The 16,066-nt window shown below is 58.5% G+C and overlaps 5 protein-coding genes across 5 annotated transcripts, besides 1 other annotated feature; all 5 read right to left on the reverse strand.

Moving 5' to 3' along the window:
• Positions 1-323: 323 nt before the first annotated feature.
• Positions 324-4,295, reverse strand: LPMP_250210 (hypothetical protein; the record flags this gene model as incomplete). The annotated part of the gene is made up of 1 exon (XM_010701291.1): positions 324-4,295. The coding sequence occupies one exon, from the start codon at positions 4,293-4,295 to the stop codon at positions 324-326; it is 3,972 nt and encodes a 1,323-aa protein (XP_010699593.1).
• A 1,461-nt stretch (positions 4,296-5,756) lies between these two features.
• Positions 5,757-6,251: a repeat region.
• A 411-nt stretch (positions 6,252-6,662) lies between these two features.
• On the reverse strand, positions 6,663-7,550 carry LPMP_250220 (mitochondrial carrier protein, putative; the record flags this gene model as incomplete). The annotated part of the gene is made up of 1 exon (XM_010701292.1): positions 6,663-7,550. One exon carries the CDS (start codon positions 7,548-7,550, stop codon positions 6,663-6,665), a length of 888 nt encoding a protein of 295 aa, XP_010699594.1.
• A 2,173-nt stretch (positions 7,551-9,723) lies between these two features.
• LPMP_250230 (hypothetical protein) lies at positions 9,724-11,865 on the reverse strand (the record flags this gene model as incomplete). The annotated part of the gene is made up of 1 exon (XM_010701293.1): positions 9,724-11,865. The coding sequence occupies one exon, from the start codon at positions 11,863-11,865 to the stop codon at positions 9,724-9,726; it is 2,142 nt and encodes a 713-aa protein (XP_010699595.1).
• Positions 11,866-13,319: 1,454 nt separating this feature from the next.
• Positions 13,320-14,303, reverse strand: LPMP_250240 (dual specificity phosphatase, putative; the record flags this gene model as incomplete). The annotated part of the gene is made up of 1 exon (XM_010701294.1): positions 13,320-14,303. One exon carries the CDS (start codon positions 14,301-14,303, stop codon positions 13,320-13,322), a length of 984 nt encoding a protein of 327 aa, XP_010699596.1.
• Positions 14,304-15,070: 767 nt separating this feature from the next.
• On the reverse strand, positions 15,071-15,631 carry LPMP_250250 (hypothetical protein; the record flags this gene model as incomplete). The annotated part of the gene is made up of 1 exon (XM_010701295.1): positions 15,071-15,631. One exon carries the CDS (start codon positions 15,629-15,631, stop codon positions 15,071-15,073), a length of 561 nt encoding a protein of 186 aa, XP_010699597.1.
• Between the last annotated feature and the right edge of the window lie 435 nt (positions 15,632-16,066).

Raw genomic sequence — 16,066 nt, forward strand, 5'->3', positions numbered from 1 at the left:
CGACGACGACGACGACGACGACGACGACGACGCGACGCGCGCGCGCGCGCGCGCGAGGCGCGCGTGCGCGCGCGCGCGTGCGGTGGGGGGGGGGGGAAGGGATAACGTGCATCGAGCACTAGGGCAGGTCAGTTTATTCCCTCTCGACCCCTCCCCCAGATTTGTTCTTCCTCTCTCCGTCTTTCCTTCCCTCGCTCTCAATGACTGCCCAGCGTTATGTACATTTGTTGCTCGTCAAGCCGCCAACATTGCCCTCGCAGCAAACGAGGTGCCTCAAGACACCAGTACTCCTCCCCTTCCCCGCAGACACTCCGCACTCTTCTCTAAAGAAGCGTCTTTAAGTCCGGCTCGGTCTCACGGCTCACTTTACTGATGTCGATTATCGCCTCGCAAACCGGGCACGTGAGCGTCTCCTTCAGCCGTGTCATCAACGCCGAGTAGGTGGCAAGGAAGCCACAGCAAGGAGTTGCCGCGTAGTCGTTCTTTACGATGTGCTTGCCTGTCACGATACAGAACGGGATCGTGTTCTTGCAGGCACCGCAGTCCAGCTCTGTCTCGGCGACGGGCGCGTCACAGTAGGGACACGGCAGCGTCGGCTCAACTGGGTCGGCAGCGTCATCTTTGGTGTGGCGACGCACGATGCCCTCGATTTTCTTGCGGGACTTCTCCGTCATCTCCGTCCGGTACGTCTCGTTCTGAATGAGGAAGCAGGCGTACTCGAAGGCGGACTTCTTGAAGTTCGACTTGACGCACTGCAGCACAGTCGTGGTGACGATGGTGACAATGTGCTTCGGAAACTTTTGGATGTTGCGCGACACGCGCAGCAGCATGCGGCACGCCGTATCTTCGTAGTGCATGATTTTAAGCAAATCCTTGACAATGATGTATGAATGTAGTAGCATCAGCGTGCGGCGCAGGTCGTTCGGCACACGTATGTTCTTCCGCAGAAGAATGCGGTAGGCCTCAACGAGGGTTTTGTGCGCGCTCTTGTAGTTGCCCATCTCCTGCTCCTTCGCCGCGATAATGATGGATGTCTTCGCCGCTTTCTCGTAGCTACCCATAGCTAAGTAGAGCTTGAAAATGTACGATGGATCCTTTGGCTCGCCATCCGACTCGCCCATGAGGTAATCAATGAACTTGTTCGTCAGACTGTCGCTGTGCGCCTTACCCACCACCTCCACCGCCTTCTCGATATCCTCGGGCTGCCCCGACTCGAGATACTTTGTGAGCGCCTTAGGGTAGTTGCCACCGATGTGATAGTACATGCCAGCCTGGCCAGGTTTGCCGTTGTTGTCGTAATACTCCGCAATCATGGTGAAGTCTGCCTGGTTCACGAGCGGGGCGACGCCGTCCTTCAGCTGAACTTGATTCAGCAGGGCACTCTCAAAATGGAACATGCAATCGTGCGCCTTTGCCAGCTCGAACGCCTCGGTCAGCGACTTGGCCAGCACGAGAAACTCGACCGCAGTGCCATACTCGTTCTGTAGCTTGCACTTCTTGGCAACGAGTGTAGCTGCGGTGGCGGAGCGGGTCTCCCGTACAATGACGTAGGCGCCATGAAGGTCGTTCAGCATGTCCAGCCTCAACCGCACCGCGTTGTCCCAGTCCTCGGCCTGCAGGTACGCCTTCTCAGCCTCCGCGAAGGCCCCGTCTGCCTCCTTGCCATGGGCATAGATGCCAATAATGTTGCGCGACTTGATGAGGGGCAGCAGGCGAGACGCCGCCTTCAGGTTCTTGCAGCGCTCAATGTAGATGGTCGCCGCCCGCTCGAGGTCGCCAGCCTTTTCGTAGAGCTGCGCCGCCTCCTCGTGCTTGTGGTTGTCCTCGCAAAGTTTCGCGCAGTCCTTCACGAATGACAAGTCTGTCGACTCCTTCGCAATCTTCATCGCATCGGCGATGTTGCCGGTGCGAATCTGGCAGCGGGCTGCACCCTGCCAGCATTGCTCGTTGTGCCGCTCCACCTCCCGGATGCCCACCGCCAGCTCCGTGCTCGCGTGGCCCGTAGGCGGCTTGCGGTGACCTTGCTGAAACATCTCCTCCGCCTTTACGTACTCACCGCGATACTCGAGCTGCTGCGCGTACTCGCGCGAGATGATGGGCACTTCCTCTGGTGCGAGCTGCTCTGCTAGAGAGAGTGCGGACTCCCACTGCATCATATCGCGCCGCATCTCCAAGGCGCAGAGCGGCTGCGAGGAGCGGAGAAAGAAGTTCTGCGCGTCCTTCATGTACCCCATGATCATCGACACGTGGCCGAGTAGCAGGTTCTTCTCATGGATGTGGCGGATCTTCTCCAGGCACAGCACCAGGCTCGGCTGCGACAACTGCCGGTAGACCCGGATTGCCAGCTCCACGTCCAGCATGTGCAGCGCCTTCACAGCCAAGTCCTCTGCCTCCTGTGGTGCCGAAATGTTGTTCGATGACCATCGCAGACGATTCAGTGAAAAGTTGTTATAGAATGCCTCAGCGTTAGGAGTCCGCAAGAAGATGTTGCTGTGCGTGTGCAGCGGCACTGAGTCCAGCGTCCCGTTCGACGTCTGGCACACAACCGCACCGCGAAAGAGTGTGATGGGGGTGTAGTTGGGCGGCAGTGGCGTGTACAGGTTCGTGCTGCTGCTCTCCTTCACCAGCACCGATTCACACGTCGCGCCGTGGCGACTGTGCGGCGTATTCACAAAGGTAACACACTTCTGGCTGTCGTGCGTGATGAAGATCGTCGCCTCTGCCTGATCCCATAGCACCGTCTTCTGGTCCGACTCAAAGCCTTCCGCCTTGTTCGCCACCTCTGTCACGAGATTCAGGTTGAAGAGCTTGTTGCCTTCGTCCACGTAGGCGACGCGCGTGCAGGCGGGATTCGGGAAGGCGCGCTTGAGACCCGTGTTGCATGCAAACGTGGCCACCTGCTGCATGTTGTGCAGCGCGTAGACGCTCACGCGACTCGTCGTCGCGTAGAGGAAAAACACCTCGGAGAGGCCGATGGAGACGAGGCGCGTGTCACCGCTCTGAGGGAAGTACAAGGGCGCGGCAGCCTGTGGGGTGTCGCGGATTGGGCTCAACTGCACTCGCCCGTCGCACACAACCGCAGCTAGCTGTGAGTTCACCTTCAGGTCGGTGACCGTCGACGTGTACTCCACCGTCCTCAGAAACCCCGAGTGCGCCTGCTGTGGCGCCTCTGACAGATTCTTGCCCAGGTCCGCCATGGGGCATGCGAGGCTATTGGGGATGAAATACTCGTAGTAGGACACCTGGTTGTTCTCGCCGATGCCCAGCATCGCCATGCCCGCTGCCATAAAGGTTGGGTCGCTGTTTACGGGCACTGTGCATACCACACGACTATCCTGCAAGTTCTTCACTCCAATAGTGCGGGTGGAGATAAAGGAAAAGACAAGCGTGCCGTATGAAGCGCTGACGTTCAGCACGTTTAGTGTGAATACAGTGACATTGCCCTGGTCCGTGGCGAGGAGGAGAAGCTGGCCGTCTCTCGACCACTTGAGCGACTCTGGCACGCCGTCACCGAGGCCCAACGTGGCCTCGTCGCCGGTAGCAGCGATACCATCATCGTTGATACGCAAAAGACATACACGGTGCTCAGCGACAGCCGCGACAAGACCGCTGCCTTCGCCGAAGTTCACCATGTGTACGGCGTCCTTCGACACACTCACGGAGCTGCGCAGCCGTACCTCGCTGCCGGCCAGGTCCAGCAGACCCACCGCGCCGCTCTTGAACCCCGCCACGAACTCGCCATTGCGGCCGGCAGTCAGGCACGTGATGGGGCCAAGATTGCCGTTGAATTGGCCGCCTGACGTGGTGAAGGAGCGAAGGTCAACAACCAGTACTGCGGTGATCAGATTCACAGCAGCGAGACTCAAATGCTTCGGCGAGCCGGGCGTCCAAGAGACACACACCGACTTCGGTATAGATGGCAATGGAATCGTTTGGAGCTTGTTGCCATCAGCGTCAGATATGGACAAGGTGCAGTCTGCGGAGATAATCACTAGACGGTGGTCCTGCGCATGCGTCCACACGGCGGAGATCACCTGCTTCGTGTGCGTCCCCACAACGGGCACAAGCCGCAGTGTTCTCCGGTTGTACAGTACAAATTGGCCGCTCTTCGAGCCGGCGGCGAACAGCGGTTGCGCAGGGGACCAGGAGATGAAGCACAGGTCACTCAGCTTTGTGTCTATGGTGTCGCTGTGGTGTGTGCGATGCGTGTACAAGTGCACTGCAGAGGAGCGGCTGGTGATGATGGCGAGCGTGTCGCTGCCGCACTCCCATGCCATGTCCACAACACCCGGCATGGGGAACTGATGCTCCACCTTACCCAGCTTGCTCGTGATGAGTACGCGCTCTTTTGAGCCAGCCACCGCTATCAGCGGCGAGGACGGGTGCAGCGCCTGCACAACATGCCCCCGACCCACGTCTGCGTTGGGGATCACAAACTGTTGCGTGAGGCCCATTGCGTGATGAGCGACTACGACACCAAAGCCAAAGACGCCGCAGCAACAAAACGGTCCCCGACACGTCGTCTCCCGCCCGCACGCGCAGACGCACACGTCTCACTGTACGAGAGGAATCAAAAAATGAAATGTGTCGCGCTGATCGAGAATGGGTCTCGTTCGGTGTGTGACTTCGGTCTTGCCCTCGCCGCCTTCTCTCTTTATTCTCTAATGGACGCGATGAGAAAGTGCGAGTAAGAAGAGGAAAGCAAATGGCCCTCGCACTGCTTGGAAGCCTCACTTGTCCCTCAGATGTCCAAGGGGCCGTTCGAGATCCCTTGCACAAGTCCGCCGATACAGACGTGTGCTGTACAACAACAGACAAGAGAGGAAAGTTGCGTGTGGATGCGGAAGAGTCTAAGCTCGTCAACCATGAACAGTTGAGATGTGGTGCACGACCAGCACGTGCCCTTCTACAGGCATGTATGTGCGTATACAACTGAATGGCGCGTGTGACGAGGGCACGTGGGCGTGTGTACCCGGCGGAGGAAAGGGGGAAAAGAGTGAGAAGAAAGTGGGGATCGTCGACACGCAGTCGGTGAGGTGCGCACAGCCAAGTACGGCTAGAGAGAGAGAGAGCCCCGTATCCCGCACTCCACAACGCCACTTCTCTCTTCAACGACTCTAAGCGGGGGGGGGGGGGGGGTAAAGGCTTAATACGTTCTGACATGAAGACCGCCTCCGAGACGTGTGATTCGGCACGCACGCCAGGAACTAAGGACAACCTTCACATCTCTTCTGCAGGCACAGGGAGATGAGGCTGCCTCTCCCTGACCTACACTACCATGCGTGCAAGCCATGAGACGCTGCGTGGAAGGAGTAGCTTAACACGAGGCCTAACCACTCTCCCTCGCCCATTGGCGTCTGCTGAGTAGCTGAGTAGCTTCGTTTTTCTTTCATTATCCGCAAGAGAAGCCACTGGGGAATACTTGCCAAGACACGCACGTATGTCCAAAGAGGGAGGGCGAGTGCGAAACGGGCAAGAGAGAGAGATGGAGCGAAAGACTAAAGCGAGCGAGCCCGCCAGAATACGCCGCATCAACGAACTTAATGTGTGCGTCACTACTATCCCCCACAGAAGAAGTGAGAGGGTCTCACTTTGAGTTTCAAGAGACCCACAGCGCTAGCTAGCGGCAAACAACACGGCTGCTCACCGCTCGCACACTCCCAAAACACCCCGCCTTCGTCGGCTTCACAGGCACATCGATTTGTTCGTCCATTACAATCATTTGGACGTAGAACGTGAGTCGTACCTGGCTTGATCCGGCCTGCTACCGGCTCATCGGGTGGCGCGATGGCACCCGTAGAGCCGCGCTACAGCAGTACGCCGACTCTGCCACTAGAGCACCGTTCCTGCTCCAAACTCTACCAACCCGCCTGCCCCGCAGAACACCTCACTGTTGCTGCCATTCTTCTGGTCGCCACCTGGCGTGGCTCTCGGAATGACTCAAGCTCTCCACCAGTAGGAATGGCACCCGGGTGCGATACGTGCGAGCCACGCTGACGCTATGCCCATCCTATGGGTGATACAAGCGTATTCACTGTCACGGATCTCTCCAACCCCACTCTATGCAAGACATGGTCACCGATGCCAGTAGCGATGCATCGCTCTGAGTTGCCTATGCTGTAGGCACTTCACTCTTCCACTAACAGAAGTGGCGCGGCATTGGCAAGGATAGGGGAGGCTGCCTGGCTCCCCCGCACAGGGTGAGAACTGAATCCCGAGACACGACGTACTGAGGTGTGTCCCTCGTCGTCGTTGGGGCCACAAGCAGCGAGGGGGAGATGACACGCAGTCAAAAGCCTCGGGACGGGAAAAAGATAAGAGGAGGAGGAGGAGCGCTAGCCTCAGCGGCATAGCGTGTGCAGAACGCCCAAAATACATCCAGTTTGTACGGTGACTGAGGGACAAGGAGAGACAGAGAGGAGTGCGGACAGCCGAAGTGCTCAAGACACAACGAATAACATCGACAACAGCCAAACTAATTTGAAAGAGCATTCTTGTGTTGCCAGCCCCAACCTCCCCCTCCCCACCTCACCCTGCACCCCCGCCTCGAACTATACGTACACACATACACGCCTCTTTATTTCCACTCCTTTAGCCTCGTCTACGAGCAAGGCTCGACCCACACGCTTCACCACTGGCAGTGAAGCTAACAAGACAAAGTGCTACATCAGCTTCTTGCCGGGGGCCTTAAACGAATACTCCCAGAGGGCATTCACCTGCTCATAGACAGCAATCAGGACAGCATTGCCCGGAAAGGCCCGCACTGCCGTGATGCTGTAGCCACGGAAAAGACCGCGCATGCCCTCCGTCTTGTAGAGCCGCGCGCACGCCTGACGAAAATTCAGCTTCAGATAGTCAGCTTTCATTGTCTGCTGCTTCGTCTTCACGGCATCGACGGGGTACGTAGAGGTCCAGAACGCGACCCCAGCGCACCCGCCACCGAGGAAGTGCACCCACGGTGGCGCCTCATGGAACCTCTGCCCCTCTGACAGGAAGAGGCGGATAACATACTGGAAGGCTAAAAAGTAAAACGCGCAGCCGACGGCCTCGCGCACCATCATCGCCGTGTGCCCACGGAACAGGCCGCGGATGCCGCGGCGCCGGTACGTGACAGCGGCGCAGTCGAGAGAATTTTTGTAGATGCGTTCGTCTACCGGAAGCGTATTCTGGATTTGCATTTTGCACTTGATGAGCTCCGCCGGGGTGAGCACCTGCGAAACGACAACGCCACCAGCGGCGCCCGCCACCGACACCGCCAGGTACGGCTCCTGGTTGGGCGGATCACAGTGGCCATAGGTGACTTTCTGAAACTCGTCAATCGCCAGGCGGTAGGACACGAACAAAATGGCGTTCTCGCACGCCGCGCCAATCACTGGAGCAGGCAGACCGCGGAAGAGGCCGTTCACGGCTCCCTCCTCCTTGGCGATGGTGCGAATGCACTGCAGGATGCCGTCGTAGCGCTTTCCATCGTCCTGCAAGCGCACCTTGATGGTGTCCATTGGGTATTCGATCACAGTCGCACTCGCCCCACCCAGCGAGCCGGCGAGCATTTCACGGGCGTCATCGGTGTTCATTCGCCAAGGATCTACCGGAGAAACAAAAAAGCCGAGACGCGGCACTGCAACACACACACGCACACACACCGACAACCAACAAGAGCGCCTGCAGAGAGAAGGAGGAGAGGCAGCAGCGCAAAAGAACAAAAGCGATAATAAACACGAGTGCGCCCACACACGCGAGGGGTCAACAAAGCGCGCGGGGGCCAAGAGGGGGGGAGGCGGTGCCCGCTATGGGTTGATGCGGTTTAATCCAGGAGGAGGAGGAGAAAAAAAGAGGCACAAGACAAGAAGGCGAGGCGAAGAGGGGGACGCAGTGGTGGCAACGTGCCTCCTTGTACACTCATGGATCTGTGCTGGCGTTACTTGAGCCGTGTGGAAGGGGGGAGGGGGAAGTGAATGACTGTGGGTGTCTGCGTGTCACGGAGTGTGTAGGCCTGGCCGCGCGCTTCTGTGCGTTGTCTAAAAGTCACCGACACACACACACACACACACACACACGACGGGACACACGCGTGCACAGAGAGAGGGAGGGAGACAAACAAAAGGGGCGCACGGGAAGACGAAACAAATGTCATCCAGAGAGCGCCGGGCAGAACGGTGGTGCGGCACCGCTTACTTGGCGCACCGCTGTGTACCTCTGGGTGCGTGTGTGCGCGTCTCGCGTTGCACAAGAGGGAGGGAAAGGGAGGAGCGGGTGCCACTTAGCGTAAAATGATACGCGATCGAAGGGAGCCAAACAACAACTGACAGGAGGAGGCCAACAGGCCCTACTCACAGTAAGGGGAAGGCACACACACACACACACACACACACGAGGATCCCCGCAGACGAAGCAGGTGGGCCGCGTGCGGTACTTAAGAGCGCTGTGTACGTGTGGGGAGAGAAAGGTGGAGATGCGCAAGCGATACTGCTGCTATGCCTGTCTCGACCTCTTTCCTTCGTGGGTCTCTGCGTGCGTGCGTGTGCCCAACGGTATGGCCGCTTCACTTGTTGCGGCTGTACACTACAACACAGAGGAGAGGGAGAGAGGATCCCCTCACGCTCTGTGTCTATGACTGATGCGCCGTGAAGTAGCAGCCGCACATGAACGTAAGACGCACGAAGGGGGAGACAATGTGCACCTCCTGTAATGAATGGGTCACACTGGAGGCACACACACACACACACAAGCAGAAAAGTGACACACGCAAGGAAAGGGGTGGGGGGCGAGACGGCAATCTGTGATGAGGTGGGTGCGCCTGTACACACACCTGGTGTGTGTGTGTGTGTATATGTGAGAAAGCGGTGCAAATTGAGCCAGCGTGAGGATGCGCAGAAAGTCAAGACGGACACCGGACGGTGGGAGAGAAAAACAAAGAAGACAAACTGCGCAGGCACGCTGTGTTGCCATTGTTGTGTTGTATGTTTTTCAGGTGCAACACAGCGGCGCCAGCAATGAGGACCATTAGTGGGTGAAGCCGTGAACGAAAGAACAGAAAGAGGCGCCAAAGAGAGGGTAGGAGGCATAACGCACTGACGGACAGGCTAGAGGGCCAGCGCAGCTGCAGGCGGCCACATGCAGGTATTGGGCGCTCTCCTCCATGGGCGCCCAATCGACGGGAAACGCACGCGCAGGCAGGAGTATTCGCCTCGTGGCCGTTGCCGAAGCAAAGCAACAGGAAGACACACGCGCCTTTCACAAATGACAAGGGGCATATGGAAAAAGAGACAGGTGTGCGGCGGCCAGAGGACTACAAGCGCCGGGAGCACTACGCGACCCCTACTCCCAACTGGAAGAGGGGGGAGATAAGAGAGTCGCATCACTCGGCCTACCTCTCCCTATGCAGCCGCGTCCATCAAAAAGGTGCCACACACACTTGCCTGAGTTGAGGTGGTCAACGTGTGTAGAATGCCATATCCTTCTCGCTTGGGTTTGTCTCTTGCTTTACGAAATGGCGAACGTCCACCAATGGAGTAGGAAGACCCAACGCATAGGGACACGCAACGGGACCGATTGCCGAGTTTACGATCCCTTGCACCCACCGGAATGGAAAGGAAGCGATGAAACATACACACACGCACACGCACACACGCACATGCACACACAAGCAACGCGCCAAGGCGCTGAGAAGGAGGCAGCGAGTACCTGCTGGAGCGTGGGAGAGGAAATTGTCAAGTGTCACATTCAGTTCGGGCGCTGGCGAACGTAATGGCGGCCTTGGTAGCCACCGCCGCCACCCCTCCCAGCGCCGCCACTGTGACCATGACGATGACGATAGCTGTTGCCGCCACCGCCATTGGGACCATGGTGGTGTCCCGAGTGCGTGTGAACCGTCTTGGTGAATTCCGCGTACATCTCCGCCTGCGTCTGTGTGCCGTCGGTTTGTAGCACTCGTTGAAGCACCATCGGCGGCGCCGTCCGCATTCGGTGCTGCAGTCGCTTCGTGTCCCGTTCAAACGCGGCTGTGAAGAGTGACTCGGCGACATCCACCGGTGGCGCAAAGGTGAAGGCCGGGGCCTCGTCGTCCGAAAACTCGTCTTCGTTGTCACTGGGCAAATCCTCGTCGTCCACCTCACTCTCGCACAGCAAGAACCCTGGGTACTCATTCTGCAGACTGATGCGCGGGTCCGCCGGTCGCGGGGGCGGGTTGAAGGGAGGCACCACCTTGTCTGTGAAACGGTGACACATGTCAATCACGTCGCCCATCTCAATCCATGCAATAGGAAGGCGGTGAATGTTCTCACCAAAAATGCGGAATAGGTTGCCAACCGATACATCGGCCGCCGTTACCTCCGCGTCCACGACCTCCTCCACGCCCTTCTTGGCCAGCCAGCAGTCTCGCACAACCCGCATCACCTTCATGATTGGTGCAAACTGCCGCGTAGATCCGAGGCGGAAGCGCCGCACTGCCGCCGCACGTTCGAGGCAGTCAGCGAGGGCATCAAGGTCTCCATCGTCGCATGCCTCACGCAACGATAGCACACGCTTTGCCGTGTGCGCTAGCTCTGCGATGGGTCCACGCTCCTCCGCGTCTCCCTGCAGACCTAACGCGATCTGGGCCGTGATGCATCGACGACAGTTGTAGTGACGTGCAAAGTTACGGCCGCGTACCACCTTTGAGCACGCCGGGCACTGCATTGACTTCCACGTCGCCTCCTCCCCATTCTTGTTGTTCGCCAGACGCACAATCCACTGACCATCTTCGTTCACCAGCCGGAAAGTCGGAGAGTGGATAAGCAAGAACTCGCGCACGTTGCCAAACTCGGCGACCGCCTCCCTGTTCGCCAGCGTTGAGATGCGGCTCACAACCACATCTAGCTCCACCGCACCACCACACGCCGCAACGGCGTCCCGGATGAAGCGCACACCGAGGGGAAAGTTGCCGCGCTTCACCCCATGCTCGTCGCGCGGTAATTCCAACGGCATCTGAATATCCGCGAAGTCCGGGTATGCCCCGCTAGCCCATTCCGCACAGCCACCCACTACACCGGTACCCGAGTGCGTGCCGGCCGCAGCGTCGGCGGTGTCCTGGCGCACACGCTTCAGCATTTCGTGCTCCTGCTTGCGGTCTTGTTCCTCGCGGTTGCGCTCCATCATCTCACGCAGGCGCTTGCGACGCGCCTCGTGGTAGTTCTCCATGTAGCCCTCTGGTAGGGCCTGCATGAAGCCGCGCGGGGCGTTCGCGTCGGGGCGCATTTCTGGCGCGACAATCTCGACGGGGCGGGATGGTGCGTAGCTGCTCGAAACAGTCATTGCCATTTGACTGTCCATCGTCTTCACCTGCAGCAAGTGCTTGTGCTCAGTGGATCGCTCGACAGCTATGGCCTTGGTTGTAAAGGCCCCAGTGGTGCGGAGGGCCTTCGAATGCACTGTGAGAGCGGTGCTGCTCCGCTGCTTACGCTGTGCAGGCTGGCTGTTGCTGTCCCTCCCCGACCCCCTTGTCTTCCCCTCTTCACCGAGCTGTAACAAGATAAGGGAAATCATCGTTTGCCCAAAAGTGACCGACAACGAGCTCTTCAAGAGAGTCACGAAGTCCTGCCACTCGTCCGAGGTGCGCGCAGGCCCGTAGTGGGTGCACAAGTGAATCATCATCGGGCGCAGCGCATCACAGAAAAGCACGTGCTGCTTCGCCAGTCGGTCCACGAGAAACCACAACATCAGCCGCTGTACCCCTGCCGATGTTGACAGCGTGTTCTCTAGTGCATCGAGCACCTCGCGCACGTTGCCAAGGTGTGGCTCACACTGCCTAGCGATCGCTGTAACTTGTGTGTGTGTGGTGGCATCTGAAATGCAGGCGATGGCGTCACACGCCCCGGAGAGGGACATGATGCAGGGAACCTGCAGCGGGCACAAATAAGTGAGCCGCTCCTGAGTTTGACGCTCAAACACACGCGGCCTCAAATAAGGGTGGCTTGCACCTTGCGCGCGTGCTTCTCCAAAATGGTGCCCGCGCAGCATCAGAGCAGTCGTGATGTGTTGGGGAGGTGCGAACATGAACACGGGAGAGGAAAGACCCAACGGCGTACAGGAGAGCAGAGAGACGAGGCCAAAAAGGGAGGAAGAGAGGGAGATAAAAGAGAGCAAAACAGGAGGCGAACATTTGAGCACCGGAGAGGCACACCGCAGAGGGCCCGGGCAGCAGCGGGGACAACCATGTCGCTTCCCGCCCTTTGTTAGCGCAAAAGAGAACGGCAATGTGGAGAGGCGCATCGACAGCGCGGAGAAGAGGAGATGGCGAGACCACACCGAGCGCGAAAAGTGGTGCCTTCGCCGACGACCTTCCCACTGGCCTGGTGACACAGACAGACAGTACAGTGGACACTCCAGCGTGAGGGGAATAGGCGGTGGGAAGATTCTCTGCAATGCGGGCGGTCGTTGACAAGCGTCTCCTTACCAGAAATCTCTCGCTCTCCCTCTCCCGCGTTCTCGTCTGGAAAGCAAACGTGTCGGACAACGCACGTGTAACCCAAAACAAGCGAGTTGCTGGCAACTGAGAGGCGAATCAAAACATCGACTGCACACACGCGGGTGCAAGGAGAGGCGAAACAGGCGATGAAAACAAGAAGAAGCAGCAAAGTAGCGAAGGACCCCGCTCTTCCCTGTGCATTTCTTCACCCCCCCCCCTCGGGAGTTCTTGCGTAGATCGCCCAGTCGCCACTACTGCCTCCCTCTTTCCCCTATCCTCCTCCCCCACCCCTAATCTGCGCGTTTAAAAGAGGAGGTGGAGAGAGGTGGGATAGAAAGGGTGGCAGGAGAACTGACGGGGTGGCGTAGGTAAGTGCGGGCGTGTACTCAAGGAAGTGTGAAGAGCCCTGCAATGCATGAAAAATACCGAGGGGCAGGGGGAGCACGGGATAAGAGAGCGCGCGCACACTGAGGAATGCAGAATGCGGGCACAGATGATGTAGGGGTATGCGAAGCAAAAAAAGCACAAGGAGAACGAGGCAGAGAGAATGCCATACCGCCACTTCCCCTCCCTCGCCATCGCCACGCTGCCCTCGCCCCTTCCCGCCTCGAGACTTTAGGGGTGCTCAACAACCCGAGGAAGGTCAATACATACGCACGTGAAACAGCACACGGTGGTGGCGGTGGTGGTGGCGACAGCCGGAGGTGAAGGGGAAGAAGAGAACGCCAAGGAAACTGGAGGAAGACGCTGAGTACATGTGTTGCTAGCCCCCATCATGCGACAAGAAAACCATGCTGCAGCCAGACTACCACAATGGTCCTTGTGCCCGACAAATCACGCGCTTGGCTCTGCGTCAACGTTCACCTTTCAGGCGCTACAGAGCATCAGCGGTCCCGTGATGACACGCCTCGTGTGGGTGACAATGGTGGCCCCCATTGTGATGGCAACCGCCTGCTTGGTTGGAGTCGAGCAGAGACCTTGAGTGAGCAAAGCGGAAGGGGAACTCGGAGGCAAACTGCCTCTGTGACTGCGATGGATTCACCTGGACGCGGTTCTGCTGAATTAGGTCAACGGCTTCGGCAAAGGACATGCCGCCGCAGGTGGTGAGGTAACACATCATCACCATCCAGCTGCGCCCCTTCCCGGCTTTGCAGTGCACATAAACGGTTTGCTTGCGCTCTTTTACGCACGCCTCCATGCGCGTCACCGCCAGCGCAACAGCCGACAGCGGCGTATTGGCTGTTGTATCGGCCATGGGAACACGAACGTACTCCACATGCGGGTTGACAAGTTTGCGCCATTCCTCCTCCTTGGCGAACTGAATAACGTTCATGCCAAACCCGTTGAGCTCCTCCTCCTCCAGGCACGCAATGACAAGCCCCAAAGTCTGCTGTCGCTTGTCCAGCTGAGCTCGCAGCTGCGACAAGTGATCGCCACTACTGCCTATCTGTGTCACGATGGGGATAGCACCGAGCACCAAATGCTCGGTGATCCAGTTCCAGTGCAAGAAGTCCGTCGTCACACCTGCGACTCGTCCTACATAGCCCGGCAGCGCCGTGGCCATGAGCGAGCCCCAAAAGTAGGCGGCCTTTCCCGCACGTGAGAGGGTCGCTGCCGTGCGCCACTCCCCCTCTGCTGCAGTTGTAGTGCCGCCACCACTCGCCTGTGCGGGGGCGTTTGCACGCAACAGCCGCTCTCCTTCCTCGATGAAGGTGTGGTATCGGCGCTTTAGCTGAGACAACTCAACGCTCTCCGCCTCGGTCAGACTCCCACCTTCCTGGGCTCGCTCCTGAAGGAGGTGCATCCGCGACTCCTCCTCTCGCGTGAAGGGGCCGCTCCCCTCCACGGCTGACTGCATTCCCTTTCTTTGCTACCTCACGAGAAGATGAGCGGGAAGAGGGGAAAAATGGTTCCTGCAAGAAACGCGTCGACGTAGGTGTCCACCCCACTCGCCTCTTCGCCGTGAGAAAGCTGACTCCGAAAAGGTATACGACTGTGTGGGTGTTTGAACACAGGGCTCACTCAGAAGTCCAATATCTGGTACTGAGACGAAGTTGTGCTTGAGCGCACGCATGTACGGCGGATGGCTGCTGTGGCCTGCGGTGGTGATGTGCGCAGCGCAAGGTGTGAGAGGCAAGGACGAGAAAAGCCGAAGATGACGGGCCACCATGCGGGGGGGGAGGAGGTGTTGTTAGCTTGAGGCATACACACAAGCACAGATGCAGAAGTCAACACGATCTCTGAGAAAAGGAGCACAGGAGAGCAGATCCGCACGGTGAGGTGCTCGAGAGAGAGAGAGAGCGAGATCGAGGTGACAAGTGAAGGCAGAGGCACACCACTCCAGAGGCCGCACTGCCGCGTCCCTCTTCCCCCCCCCCGCCCTCCTCACCCGCCTTTCCCCTGGATGCTTCATATCTGGCAGAGCAAGACATGCGGTAACTCCTGGGAGCCATGGAGAATAGCGGGCGTTTGTTTCGCTCTGCTGCTTCTTTTCCTTTTCCTGTGTGGAGGAAAAGGGTAGACCTGTGCTGGCTTCCACCGTTGCCAAAACACAGAGACAAACGCGCTCCCCCACAGCGGAAAAGACAGACACTCAGCCGTGGCACTCCCAGTGACATCGCTGCGTCAATCAACCGGGCCACGTCCGCGCACGACACCATCCCAGCGAAACCCAGGATCAATCCCGTATGCGTTGTGGTGCAGCTTACGCCCTGGTGTCGAGCTCGACGCGACTGCTGCCGGCGCGTACTGAGACAGCAGCACATCTGTGCAGCGCCTCTGCTTGCAAATGTAGTCCAGCGGTACAAAGAGGGCGCGCAGCAGCTCTGCAGAGATGAGGCCCTTGTACTCGGCGGGAATGTCCTCGTCCTCTTCCAGAGGCAAGTGCGGCTTGCGTGAAGGGGCAGCGATCGGCTGCCCTAGTGCAGGCCCGTCTGCTGTGGTTTTCACCAGACTTGTGGGGCTGTCCGCCTCTAGGTGCGTCGATGGCGCCGTTACCCTGATGCTGAGTAATGTGTCTACTGTGTCGCCCTCTCCCTCTCCGTCGTCTAGGCTGGGCATCTCGTCCGTCGGGAATGGCGTGCTAACGGCGTGCTGAAGAAGAGGGGAGTTTGAAGCACCGGCGACATACTCGTCCTCGTCATCGTCGCTGTCGAAGCGACGTCGCTTTACTGGGGCACCGCTCATTGGTGCAAAGGCTCGAGCTCAGGGGGGAGGGGGATCGACACGCTGCTGTGTGTGTGGGGGGGGGGGGACACCTCAGTGCCGTCGTGCGAAGAGGCGTCGCACGTTGTGTTCCGCTCACTCCGTCGCTGTTGTCGAGGTAAGGATGGACAAAGACGCTCAGTTGAAAAACTCGGCGGACGTAAAACACCCCCAGACCCACACCTACACTCTCTCTCGACAGTGAGCAGAGAAAAAGTGGGGAAAGAGCAGAGGAGTTCAATGAAGCGCGCGAGGTGGAGAAGCGCGCAACTGACAAGTCAGAGATGACGTACACGAGAAAAAATGGAGGAAAGAGGGAGACCAGAGCGAAGATGCATCGGTCACGTTGCCGTGGCATGTCAAGAGATTGAAACGGTCGCACACCTCAGCCCTCATCATGAACAGCAGTAGAGAAGC

The sequence above is a fragment of the Leishmania panamensis genome, assembly GCF_000755165.1.
Source record: "Leishmania panamensis strain MHOM/PA/94/PSC-1 chromosome 25 sequence".
Lineage (NCBI taxonomy): Eukaryota > Euglenozoa > Kinetoplastea > Trypanosomatida > Trypanosomatidae > Leishmania > Leishmania panamensis.